This window comes from Asparagus officinalis, chromosome 4 (assembly GCF_001876935.1).
Source record: "Asparagus officinalis chromosome 4, Aspof.V1, whole genome shotgun sequence".
NCBI lineage: Eukaryota > Viridiplantae > Streptophyta > Magnoliopsida > Asparagales > Asparagaceae > Asparagus > Asparagus officinalis.
The window spans coordinates 24,116,735-24,129,000 of NC_033797.1; the positions used below are offsets into that span (position 1 = coordinate 24,116,735).

At 43.5% G+C, this 12,266-nt stretch overlaps 1 protein-coding gene across 1 annotated transcript in view; it reads right to left on the reverse strand.

The window, feature by feature from the left end:
* The window catches only part of LOC109836966, a 12,238-nt gene continuing 8,233 nt past the window's right edge, over nucleotides 8,262–12,266 (reverse strand). Inside the window, exon 3 of the mRNA XM_020405030.1 lies at nucleotides 8,262–8,718. Coding sequence (XP_020260619.1) covers nucleotides 8,466–8,718 — 253 coding nt within the window. The 3' untranslated portion in view covers nucleotides 8,262–8,465. The remainder of the gene's footprint in view (nucleotides 8,719–12,266) is intronic.

Sequence of the window (12,266 nt, forward strand, 5' to 3'; positions counted from 1 at the left end):
CTCTCGGGTTTGATGATTCGGTCGACCGGTGCGGGCGACCGCGAGACCTGCGCGGTCGACCGCCGATGATTTCTGGGCTGGGCTTCGGTTTTTGACCTGATTCGTTTCTGAGTTATATATAACCCTAAACCTGATTTGTTAGGGTTAAGCAAGGACGAATTTGAGTAGTCTTTGAGAGAGGATTGTTGCATCCAATTGTTGGAGAGTTGTGAGAGATCAAGAGCTTTGTTTTAGGGTTTGATCTGAGAGATTAGTAACTCTACTTGTATTCCCTGATTTCTAATAGTAAGAACTCCCTCCCCCTTGCCCCGTGGACGTAGGCAACTTGCCGAACCACGTAAATTGTTTGTTCTTGCTGTTGTTGTGTTTGCATATTAGTTGTGACTTAGTTCGAGTTATTGTTCGTGATTGCACAAGAAAAGCTTCCGCCGCGTGTTTGCATATTAGTTGTGACTTAGTTCGAGTTATTGTTCGTGATTGCACAAGAAAAGCTTCCGCCGCGCACAACAATTGGTATCAGAGCTAGATCGACAACATGGGAGATGCAAGCACATCAAGTTCGTCTCTAACAAAGGTGATACAGAGTATGAGCATCAATAACATGAAGATTGATGTTCCTAAGTTCGATGGCAAGATCAATTTTGGATTGTAAAGGTGTCAGGTGATGGATGCATTGGATGCACAGAATTTGAAGGAGACTCTTGAGTTAAAAGAGAAATCCGCAGAGATGGAGGATAAGGTTTGAAGGAAGATGAACAGTAGAGCTTGTGGTGTTATTAGGTCATGCTTGACGCCGGATCTTATTTATGATGTCATGAACGAGACGTCGGCGAAGAAGATGTGGGAAACACTCAATGAGAAATATCTTACGAAGAGCATTGAGAATCGGCTTCACTTGAAGAAGAGATTTTACCAGTTCAAGATGAAGAGGGGGGTTTCCATCAGGGAGCATGTTAACAACTTCACTAAGCTACTTTCAGATATGGCCAATGTGGACATTATAGTTGAGGATGAAGACAAGGCGATGCTACTTCTATGTTCGTTGCTCGAAGATGATTATGGTACGTTCGTTCTCACTATGATCAATGGAAGAACTACAGTTAGCTACAAGGAGGTGACCTCAGCTTTGGTGAACTATGAGTTGAGGAAGAGTGATGGTGAACCCTCCGAGAAGGCATCGGGAGATGCGTTAGCAGTTCGAGGCCGAGATCCAAACCGTCGCCAGTTCAACCGCTCAAAATCAAGGAATATGAGTGCTTATAAGAGTGTTGGTAGAAATCAATGTCGGTATTGTAAAGAAGAAGGACATTGGAAGATTGACTGCCCAAAGTGGAAAGAAAAAGCCGGGAAGAATAAGGAGAAAGCTGCACAAGCTTCAGAGGTGAATGTTGCAAAAGCTATTGGTGAGCATTCAGATTCAGATTCTTCAGGCTATTCATGCCCTGCTTTACCGTCGGTTTGCTATGCGGATTCCACAGAGTGGATGATGGATTCGGGAGCTACATATCACATCTGTCCTAAGAGGGAACGGTTTTCTAGCTTTGAGGAGCTGGAAAGAGGGGATGTCGTGCTTATGGGTAATGATCGCATATGCCCTATTGGTGGTATTAGTTCAGTCCGGATTAGGATGCATGATGGTGTAGTGAGGAAATTGAAGGAAGTGAGGTTCGTGCCGCAGTTGACGAAGAACATCATTTCTCTTGGGACTTTAGAGGCAGCAGGATATCGAGTGATCTTAGAGGATGCTATAGTGAAGGTCACGAATGGTTCTATGGTGGTGATGCGAGGAGTCAGGGAAAACAACCTATACCACTTGAAGGGCAAGACAGTTACAGGGGGTCTGGCAGCTTCTATCACTACAGAGGAGGACACTACCACCTTATGGCACATGAGACTTGGACACACAGGTGATAAGTCCCTACAGTCATTGACAAAACATGGGCTATTGAAAGGTGCTAAGACCTGCAAGATGGAGCTGTGTGAGCACTGTGTACTTGGGAAGCTCCCAGATGTACCCGACAGGGGAACTGGTCAATTACCACATAGCAAAAAAGGAAGTGCACTGGTGGTGACACTGGAGATGCCGGTTTGGTAAATTTCGGAATAAATCAAAGAAAAGATAGATTTCAGTTATCTTTCCGTATTCTACGTCATTTCCAGAGTCGAGGGATTCCACTTCCTCGAAAATAAGCCCTCGGCGATTGAGAGCTAAGAGTTGACAAAGAGATTTCAAATAGTATCCCCAGACTTCCCCGTATACTTCTCTGGCGAAGAGATAGGATTTACAGCTTTTCTCAAGAAGTGTAGCGAGGGTTGAATCACCGGATAAAGCATATCGTTGTTGAATGCCGAGAAAGCGATCTATCGCCCTATACCTATAGCTTGACAGCTAAGTCTTTTAAGCAAGAAGATCAGGCTTTTCAGTACCGTAACCTCGCCCCCTAAGGTATAGAGTTCTTGGTCAATAAGGTTCTGAAAGAAAAGAGCTCGAGTTGCCTTCTTCCTTCCGTTAATTAGTACCGGACTTCGCCCCCTTTCGGGAACCCTGTTACCTTTAGCTATCCCCCGGCGCTTTAGGGGAGAGCAGCTTTCATCGGTTAAGGTTAAGCGCAAACTCATCTTCTTTTTCCCGTACTGATGACTCCTCATTTCTTCGTCTAGGCTTGACTATTTTATTTTAATGAACCGTTGGTTTGGTTCGGTGGCTAGTGACTATGAGTCGCTTCGGATATTCAGGTGTCCAGCTTATTATCATATCAGTGATGGTAAATTAAATCCGAGAGCGAGGAAAACAGTCTTTGTGGGATTTAGAGATGGAGTCAAAAGCTTCAAGTTATGGGATCCACAGGACAAGAAGATAGCTATTAGCAGAGATGTCACATTTGACGAGGCGTACATGATGAGGCCTCGAGCCCCTCAGCAGGTGGAGGGAGACCAGACAGGAGAGATATCGCAGCAGATGGAGGATGATGTGACTCCACCCACTCCAGAGAACACTGTATCAATTGAGGCTCCTACAGAGGTGACACTGGGAGGAGATGAGATGACAGCTGGGCAGATAGAGGATATAGTGGACTATGAGACTCATGAACATGGTCATGTTCAGGGGTCCATTGCAGCAGATAGACCGAGGAGAGAGATTCGTCGGCCAGCTAGGTATAATGATGTCATGGTCGCATATTCATTATCAGTGGAGGTCGTTGATGATATGGTTCCAACCACATTCAGGGAGGCAGAGTCTAGCCCCGATTCGATTAGGTGGAGGGAAGTTATGGAAGAGGAGATGCGGTCTCTTCAGAAGAACGATACTTGGACACTTTCACATCTACCTAAGGGTAAGAAAGCTATCGGTTGTAAGTGGGTATATGCGAAGAAGGAGTGATCTTTTATTGGGGACATAAGGTTCAAAGTCAGATTGGTTGCCAAAGGATATGCACAGCTTGAGGGCATTGATTACAACGAGGTATTTTCACCCGTTGTGAAGCATTCGTCTATACGGATTTTATTGGCGTTGGTGGTATAGTTGGATTTGGATTTGGTCCAGATGGATGTGAAGACAGCCTTTCTACACAGTGATTTAGATGAGGAGATCTACATGACACAACCCCATGGTTTCAAAGCTACAGGAAAGGAAGATTTGGTTTGTAAGCTGAAGAAGTCTCTTTATGGTTTGAAGCAGTCACCAAGACAGTGGTATAAGAGATTCGACGGCTTTATGATTGGCCGAGGGTACACGAGGAGCCCATATGACCCATGTGTTTATATGCACAAGCTACATGATGGTGAGCACATATATTTGCTTTTATATGTTGACGATATGCTTATTGCTTCCAGGAATTCTTCTGCTATTCGAAAGCTGAAAGAGGAGCTATCATCCGAGTTTGAGATGAAGGATCTTGGAGAGGCAAAGAAGATATTGGGTATGAAGATCGAGAGAGACAGGGTGAAATGGAGCTTGAAACTTACACAGAAGAGCTACTTGCAGAAGATGTTGAAAAAATTCAGCTTTGACGGCAATGCAAAAGCAGTTAGCACACCATTGGCTCCCCACTTCAAGCTTTCAGCATTGATGTCACCTGTTTCAGTTGAGAACAGAGATTATATGTCGAAAGTCTCATATGCCAGTGCAGTAGGTAGCTTGATGTATGCGATGGTGTGTACAAGACCAGATTTGTCACAGGCCGTGAGCATGGTATCGAGATACATGCACGACCCCGGGAAGGGTCATTGGGAGGCCGTGAAGTGGATTCTACGGTATGTTCGAGGCACCGTGGATGTTGGTTTAGTATTCCAGAAGGATGAGAAGAATGGGCAGGATTATATTGGATATGTGGATTCAGATTATGCTGGAGATCTTGACAAGCGCCAATCTAATTCAGGTTATGCTTTTACATTGGCAGATGCACCTGTATGTTGGCGATGCACGCTTCAGTCCACAATGACTCTCTCTACTACGGAGGCAGAGTATATGGCAGTAACTGAAGCTATTAAGGAGGCTTTATGGTTGCGTGGTTTATTGGAGGACTTGGGGATCGCTCAGGAGACCATTCGGGTATATTATGATAGCATGTCGGCTATCTATTTGGCAAAGAACCAAGTCTATCATGCCCGCACGAAGCACATCGACGTCAGATTCCACTTTGTACGAGACGTTTTGGATGATGGAGACGTCATATTGGAGAAGGTCCACACAAATGACAACCCTGCAGATATGTTGACCAAAGTTGTTTCAGGAGTAAAATTTGGTCATTGTTTGAAGCTTTTGAACATCCTTCAGTGCTGAGGCCTTTGGAGGTAATTTGGGTGAACTACGTTTGGCTTGATTCCTTGGGCAAGAGGATACGTAGGCAGTCTTTCAGATACAGCCGGTTTGATCAGTTGATTCGATTCCTTGGGCAAGAGGATACGTAGGCAGTCTTTCAGATACAGCCGGTTTGATCAGTTGATTCAGATGTGGGGAGATCGCGTTTCAGCTCTAGATTGGTTCCCTGCCTTGTTGAGGGACTATTGGATGATTTGGTGTCGGCTCGGTTTTGATGGAAACATTCGCTGAGGTGAAGAATTGAAGAATTACAGGAAAAAGCAGAGAATTAGCCTGACAGAAGGATTTGGTGTCGGTTTTGATGGAAACATTCGCTGAGGTGAAGAATTGAAGAATTACAGGAAAAAGCAGAGAATTAGCCTGGCCTGACAGAAAACCTATGTTAGGCCGTTGATTGCAACTTGTGGTGTAAGATTGAAGAGCTTGACCGGGTCGAATTCGGTCGAGTTGGCCACAGAAGAAAGGGAGTATATGCATGAGTTAGGGTACAATGTGGCATCTGTTTTTGACCCGATTCGTTTCTAAGTTATATATATCCCTAAACCTGATTTGTTAGGGTTAAGTAAGGACGAATTTGAGCAGTCTTTGAGAGAGGATTGTTGCATCCAATTGTGGGAGAGTTGTGAGAGATCAAGAGCTTTGTTTTAGGGTTTGATCTGAGAGATTTGTAACTCTACTTGTATTCTCTGATTTCTAATAGTAAGAACTCCCTCCCCCTTACCCCGTGGACGTCATGTTCAGAGGACCATTGCAGCAGATAGACCGAGGAGAGAGATTCGTCGGCCAGCTAGGTATAATGATGTCATGGTCGCATATGCATTATCAGTGGAGGTCGTTGATGATATGGTTCCAGCCACATTCAGGGAGGCAGAGTCTAGCCCCGATTCGATCAGGTGGAGGGAAGCTATGGAGGAGGAGATGCGGTCTCTTCAGAAGAACGACACTTGGACACTTGCACATCTACCTAAGGGTAAGAAAGCTATTGGTTGCAAGTGGGTATATGCGAAGAAGGAGGGATCTTCTATTGGGGACATTCGGTTCAAAGCCAGATTAGTTGCCAAGGGATATGCACAGCTTGAGGGCATTGATTACAACGAGGTATTTTCACCCGTTGTGAAGCATTCGTCGATTCGGATTTTATTGGCGTTGGTGGTACAGTTGGATTTGGATTTGGTCCAGATGGATGTGAAGACAGCCTTTCTACACGGTGATTTAGATGAGGAGATCTACATGACACAACCACAGGGTTTCAAAGCTGCAGGAAAGGAAAATTTGGTTTGTAAGCTGAAGAAGTCTCTTTATGGTTTGAAGCAGTCACCAAGACAGTGGTATAAGAGATTCGACGGCTTTATGATTGGCCGAGGGTACACGAGGAGCCCATATGACCCATGTGTTTATATGCACAAGCTACAGGATGGTGAGCTCATATATTTGCTTTTATATGTTGATGATATGCTTATTGCTTCCAGGAATTCTTCAGCTATTCGAAAGCTGAAAAAGGAGTTATCATCCGAGTTTGAGATGAAGGATCTTGGAGAGGCAAAGAAGATATTGGGTATGGAGATCGAGCGAGACAGGGTGAAGGGGAAATTGAAGCTTACACAGAAGAGCTACTTGCAGAAGATGTTGAAGAAATTCAGCTTTGATGGCAATGCAAAAGCAGTTAGCACACCATTGGCTCCCCACTTCAAGCTTTCAGCGTTGATGTCACCTGTTTCAGTTGAGGACAGAGATTATATGTCAAAGGTCTTATATGCCAGTGCAGTAAGTAGCTTAATGTATGCGATGGTGTGTACGAGGCTAGATTTATCACAGGCCGTGAGCATGGTATCGAGATACATGCACGACCCCGGGAAGGGTCATTGGGAGGCTGTGAAGTGGATTCTACGGTATGTTCGAGGCACCGTAGATGTTGGTTTAGTATTTCAGAAGGATGAGAAGGATGGGCAGGCTTGTATTGGATATGTGGATTCAGACTATGCTGGAGATCTTGACAAACGCCGGTCTACGTCAGGTTATGCTTTTACATTGGCAGGTGCACCTGTATGTTGGCGTTGCACGCTTCAGTCCACAGTGGCTCTCTCTACTACAGAGGCAGAGTATATGGCAGTTACTGAAGCTATTAAGGAGGCTTTACGGTTGCGTGGATTATTGGAGGGCTTGGGGATCGCTCAGGAGACTATTCGGGTACCAAGTCTATCATGCGCGCACGAAGCACATCGACGTCAGATTCCACTTTGTACGTGACGTGTTGGATGATGGAGACGTCATATTGGAGAAGGTCTACACAAATGACAACTTTGCAGATATGTTGACCAAAGTTGTTTCAGGAGTGAAATTTGGTCATTGTTTAAAGCTTTTGAACATCCTTCAGTGCTGAGGCCTTTGGAGGTAATTTGGGTGAACTACGTTTGGCTTGATTCCTTGGGCAAGAGGATACGGAGGCAGTCTTTCAGATGCAGCCAGTTTAATCAGTTGATTGAGATGGGGGGAGAGATCGCGTTTCAGCTCTATATTGGTTCCCTGACTTATTGAGGGACTATTGGATGATTTGGTGTCGGCTCAGTTTTTGGTGGAAACATTCGCCGAGGTGGAGAATTGAAGAAATTACGGCTCAGTTTTGGTGAAAACATTCGCCGAGGTGGAGAATTAAAAAAATACAGGAAACAGCAAAGAAACCAGCCAGGCAGACTGACGGTCGACCGCCGTGGTCGACCGTGAACGTGCACGAAGACTAGCGCGAGACCTGCGCGGTCGACTGTCGATGATTTCTGGGCTGGGCTTCGGTTTTTGACCCGATTCGTTTCTGAGTTATATATAACCCTAAACCTGATTTGTTAGGGTTAAGTAAGGACGAATTTGAGCAGTCTTTGAGAGAGGATTGTTCGCGAGACCTGCGCGGTCGACTGTCGATGATTTCTGGGCTGGGCTTCGGTTTTTGACCCGATTCGTTTCTGAGTTATATATAACCCTAAACCTGATTTGTTAGGGTTAAGTAAGGACGAATTTGAGCAGTCTTTGAGAGAGGATTGTTGCATCCAATTGTGGGAGAGTTGTGAGAGATCAAGAGCTTTGTTTTAGGGTTTGATCTGAGAGATTTGTAACTCTACTTGTATTCTCTGATTTCTAATAGTAAGAACTCCCTCCCCCTTACCCCGTGGACGTAAGCAACTTGTCGAACCACGTAAATTGTTTGTTCTTGCTGTGGTTGTGTTTGCATATTAGTTGTGACTTACTCCGAGTTATTGTTCGTGAAAAGCTTCCGCCGCGCACAACAGGTAGATGTCAAAGAAATGCAAGCTTCCATATAAAAAGAGAGAGAAAAGTAATTCACCCTAATCCTCTAGAGGAAAAGAACAACATTTGCATGAAAAACTGGTAACAAAACACAATTTTTTGTGTCTTGTAAAGGAGAACATTCGCATTATACTACCAAACAGTAACAAACAGAACCATACTTTTCAAAAGCCAACACACTCCAAAATGTACATACCGTCTCATGTAGCATGATGTGCTGAATACATGCATCTATGGGTACATGCGTCTACGGAGAACAAACTAGAAATACTGCGTACTGATCCCATTAGTTAAAATTTTGATCTATAAGAGCAAAATAGAATGATGCTAATGTGAAACCATGTTTCTAGCTATAAGGGCTCATCCCAACTGCAGATTCCCTGCCGTATCCAGCATTGTTGGCTTTGGAGAATGAAATGTAGTAGAACTCAGAAAGGATGGCAGTGAAGAAGGCAAAGGCAGCACCAGCAGCAAATACTCCCTTTCTCAGGGTCTGGCAGGATGGAGGATCATCCACAAAAAGAGTCCTGTATCGAGTGTGGTATGCATTCTGAACCGATCCAGCAAGCAAGCACGCCTCCGCAATTAAAAACGACAACCTAGAAGCATTATAGGATTAAAAAAAAAGAATTGTTAGCTTTTAATCAAAGAAAAGAAGACAACCCATACAATCACTGTCAGCATACTTTCAGCTACTCATCTTTAACAGGACTGTCAAAGGACCCTGCCACTACACCAAAAGTCCTAAGTTACGGTAAGTTATGGTGAGAGTTGAGAGTTGTAATTTATATTCTAATATGCACCCGCAGGTTGACCGCCCTTTCTATGGGCTGAAACCTGGACTCATGTAACAGCCGGAATTGAAAAACCAGGGTTATGATTTTATATTCTAACAAGGCACTCGGTATTCAAATCTAGGTTCAGTATATTCCTATTGTTTCAGAAGCTTTTATGGAACATATGCAATAGTGAGCCATAGAGGACTGGAATCCATATTTGCATTTTCTCCAGCGGCATGCGCATGTTTGGACATTGGAAAGGAAGCAAACATGAAGAAAGCATAAAGGGAGAATATTGGAAAGGAAATGAAGATGAAGAGAGTATAAATAGAAAAATGATGTTCCCTACTTAATATTGTGAAAAATAGAACATAACCTGTTCACTCTAGCAAAGTGGCAATGGATCTTTTTTCCCCACATGGATAAAAGTTCAGGACAGTTCTCACTTTAGCACACTCTAAGCCCTAAAGTTATGCTACACGGCAAATTGTAAAAGGTCAACTACGGAGACGCGGCTACACACACATATACACACATACACAAACATACACACAGTCAAACACACCCATACACACACGCAAATTGAAAACAGTAATTTACTTAAGATCAATTTTGTTTTTTTAAACATGTTGTGAAACTGAAAACTAAAATTTCTACAACATTTTTATGTTTACTAAGTTGATTATACATTAAAAAAACCCTCGTCTGTTAACTAGATACCTAAATGATCCTTTAAAACCATACTTCTAAACTTGATATTGGCTGAAAAGACCCTGACCCATGTCAAGCTAGTTGCAAGAAGTGGATGTCAAGTGTAAGATATACGTTCAATGGCCCGGTCCAAGAAGTGCCTGATGAGTATTTTAAACTAAAACGTTAATAATATAATTTAGTACACAACTATACGTCTGAATAAATGTATGCATACTCTAGCAGTGACGTCCAAGGAGCGTCCCATGAGTATTGGAGTCAGACACGGATACAGAGCCCAAAAGAAGTACGGGGTAACCTAGCCCTAAAGCAATGACAAGCTGTGAGTCATTTAAGGGTGAAAGAAAGGAAAGAGATCTGTTATTTTTCATCTAAATCGTGCACAGGGTATGTGCTTTCCACATACGAATCTAGGAGCATCCTCTGTAGGAACTCAGTCCACCCCTAAGCTCAGAGCTCACGTATACACAAAGCTATATACACACAACTATAGCTCCAACTTTAAGTAGTTCAGTTCAGAGTAAAACAAATTGATCTCAATCCATTTTGATCTTAGTCCCCGAATATCTAAGCTTATGGCCATAACATGGGTGATATAGAAGTTCAGATATACGAGAGGGGGATGCAAACTAGTACAGATATACATCTGATCCGATCCTCATCGCTACCTCAATCAGATGTTGATATGAATATTGATGAAATCCTTAATTAGTCACAGAAATAGATAGGTATACAGCTATACTATATAATTTTTGAGTTTGTATAATCATTTTAAGATCCTTATCTGGTCTTTTTCCTCACGACTTCTACCGTCACCATTATATTTTTCCTTCACCATCGTCATTCCAAGAAACCTGGACTCGCGTAGTGGTGTCAATTTTTGGAAAAACTGCTTTAAATTCATAGCTAATGGGATTTGAACATGTGTTACTCTGATACCATCTTAAAGTTGAACCTAGATTACTTTGATACCATCTTAGAGTCCCTGCCACTATACTAGAATGTTGTGCGCAGCGAAAATTTCGACAGAGTTTCTGATGCACAATAAGAGAGAAAGATCAATAAGAATTCCTATCTCACCAAGGAAACAAGAATCTGAAGCGAATATCTCAACAAAGTGAGATATCGGCTCTTCCTCTCATCAGTTCTAGGACTGACTTGTCGAGGGATCCTAAAAACTATTACAATGACCACAAACAGCAAATCACACAAGTTTTACGTGGTTCGGCAAACTACCTACGTCCATGGGGCAATGAGGCTGAATATCTACTATTAGAGGGAGAGAACACAACTAGTGTTTATAATCACTCAATCTAAACCCTCAAACAAACTCTCAAATCCCTCACACAAATGCTCTCTCAAAACAGCAAAACAAAAGCTCTTTTTCTTTCTTCAGCCGCACACCACAAACCCTTGCACGTAGCCCCAAAGAATCACCTAGCCTTCTGCTTTGCTTTTTCTCCGTAGCCGCCAAAAGACTCCCTGCACCTGCTCACAGCCGCAACCCCCTAATTTGCACTGTACTTGCTCCCCCCAAATCCCTAGGAACGATTAAAAGAGCTATATATATGTACAAATAGGTTTTCGGATCGTGGGCTGCAAAGTCTTCACTCGGAACGTGGGTTCCAATCCCTTCACGTGGCCTTTGACTGTCCTCTTCACGCGGTTTTGATTTGTTAAACAACTTATGATCACATCGTGGCCCCCACTTCCCATGCGTACAAAAGAGAACGTGTGGGGAGATGTGTCTCGTGGCCACACATCTCGTGGTCCCCCCCCGACGTACACCACATAGAACTACGAAGTTGTGGTGCTAGTCAAGGGTTATAATTTTATATTTTAACATACTCCTATAGGTTGAGGGCACTTTTTGTGGGCCGAAACCTACACTTACATAGTGGTATAAAAAAAATTTAAAATCCACATTAAATTTATGGCTAGTGAGATTCAAACTTTGATGCTTAGATACCGTCTTAAAGTCTCATCACTGCCACTACACCAAAACTCTAGTTGTGAAGATTGAGGGTTATATTTTCATATTCTAACATTCTATATCAAGAATCATGTGCTGCTTGATGAGCAAAAGATCAGAAAGAACCAATTTGATAACCTCAAATGACTGCATGAATCTTGCCATAAGACCATAATCTAATTGGGTTGAACAAAAGAAGGAATCGTGGTGAAGACCAAGTTTCGGTCTTATTCCTACAAGTAATGATTTGAAATAAGAAGTTGGACCTATCTTATTCTTCCAAGTAGGATTGTGCATGGTTCGGTCCAGACCGAAAAAACCGACCGAACCGATCGAAAATTAGCAATTTGGGTCAGTTTTGTTTGTAGGTCGATTCGAATCGGGTTGGAAACTTTTCAACCCGGACCGTCCAAACTGACCATATTACTAATAACACTATAATTTTTAATCCATACCCGACCCATTCACTAAAATCCCTCAAATCTCAATACCTAAACCCTAAATCCAAGCCTGCAGACGCATTTCCTCTCTTTGTTCGCAGTTCCGCACTCCACTCTCTCACTCTCTCTGCACTCTGCAGCGCTCCGGCGCAGGCGCACCGGCGCAGGGCCGCAGCGCAAGATCGCACCGCAGCGCGCACCGACGCAGGTGCAGCGCCGCAGGAGTAGCTTCTCTCGTTGACTCC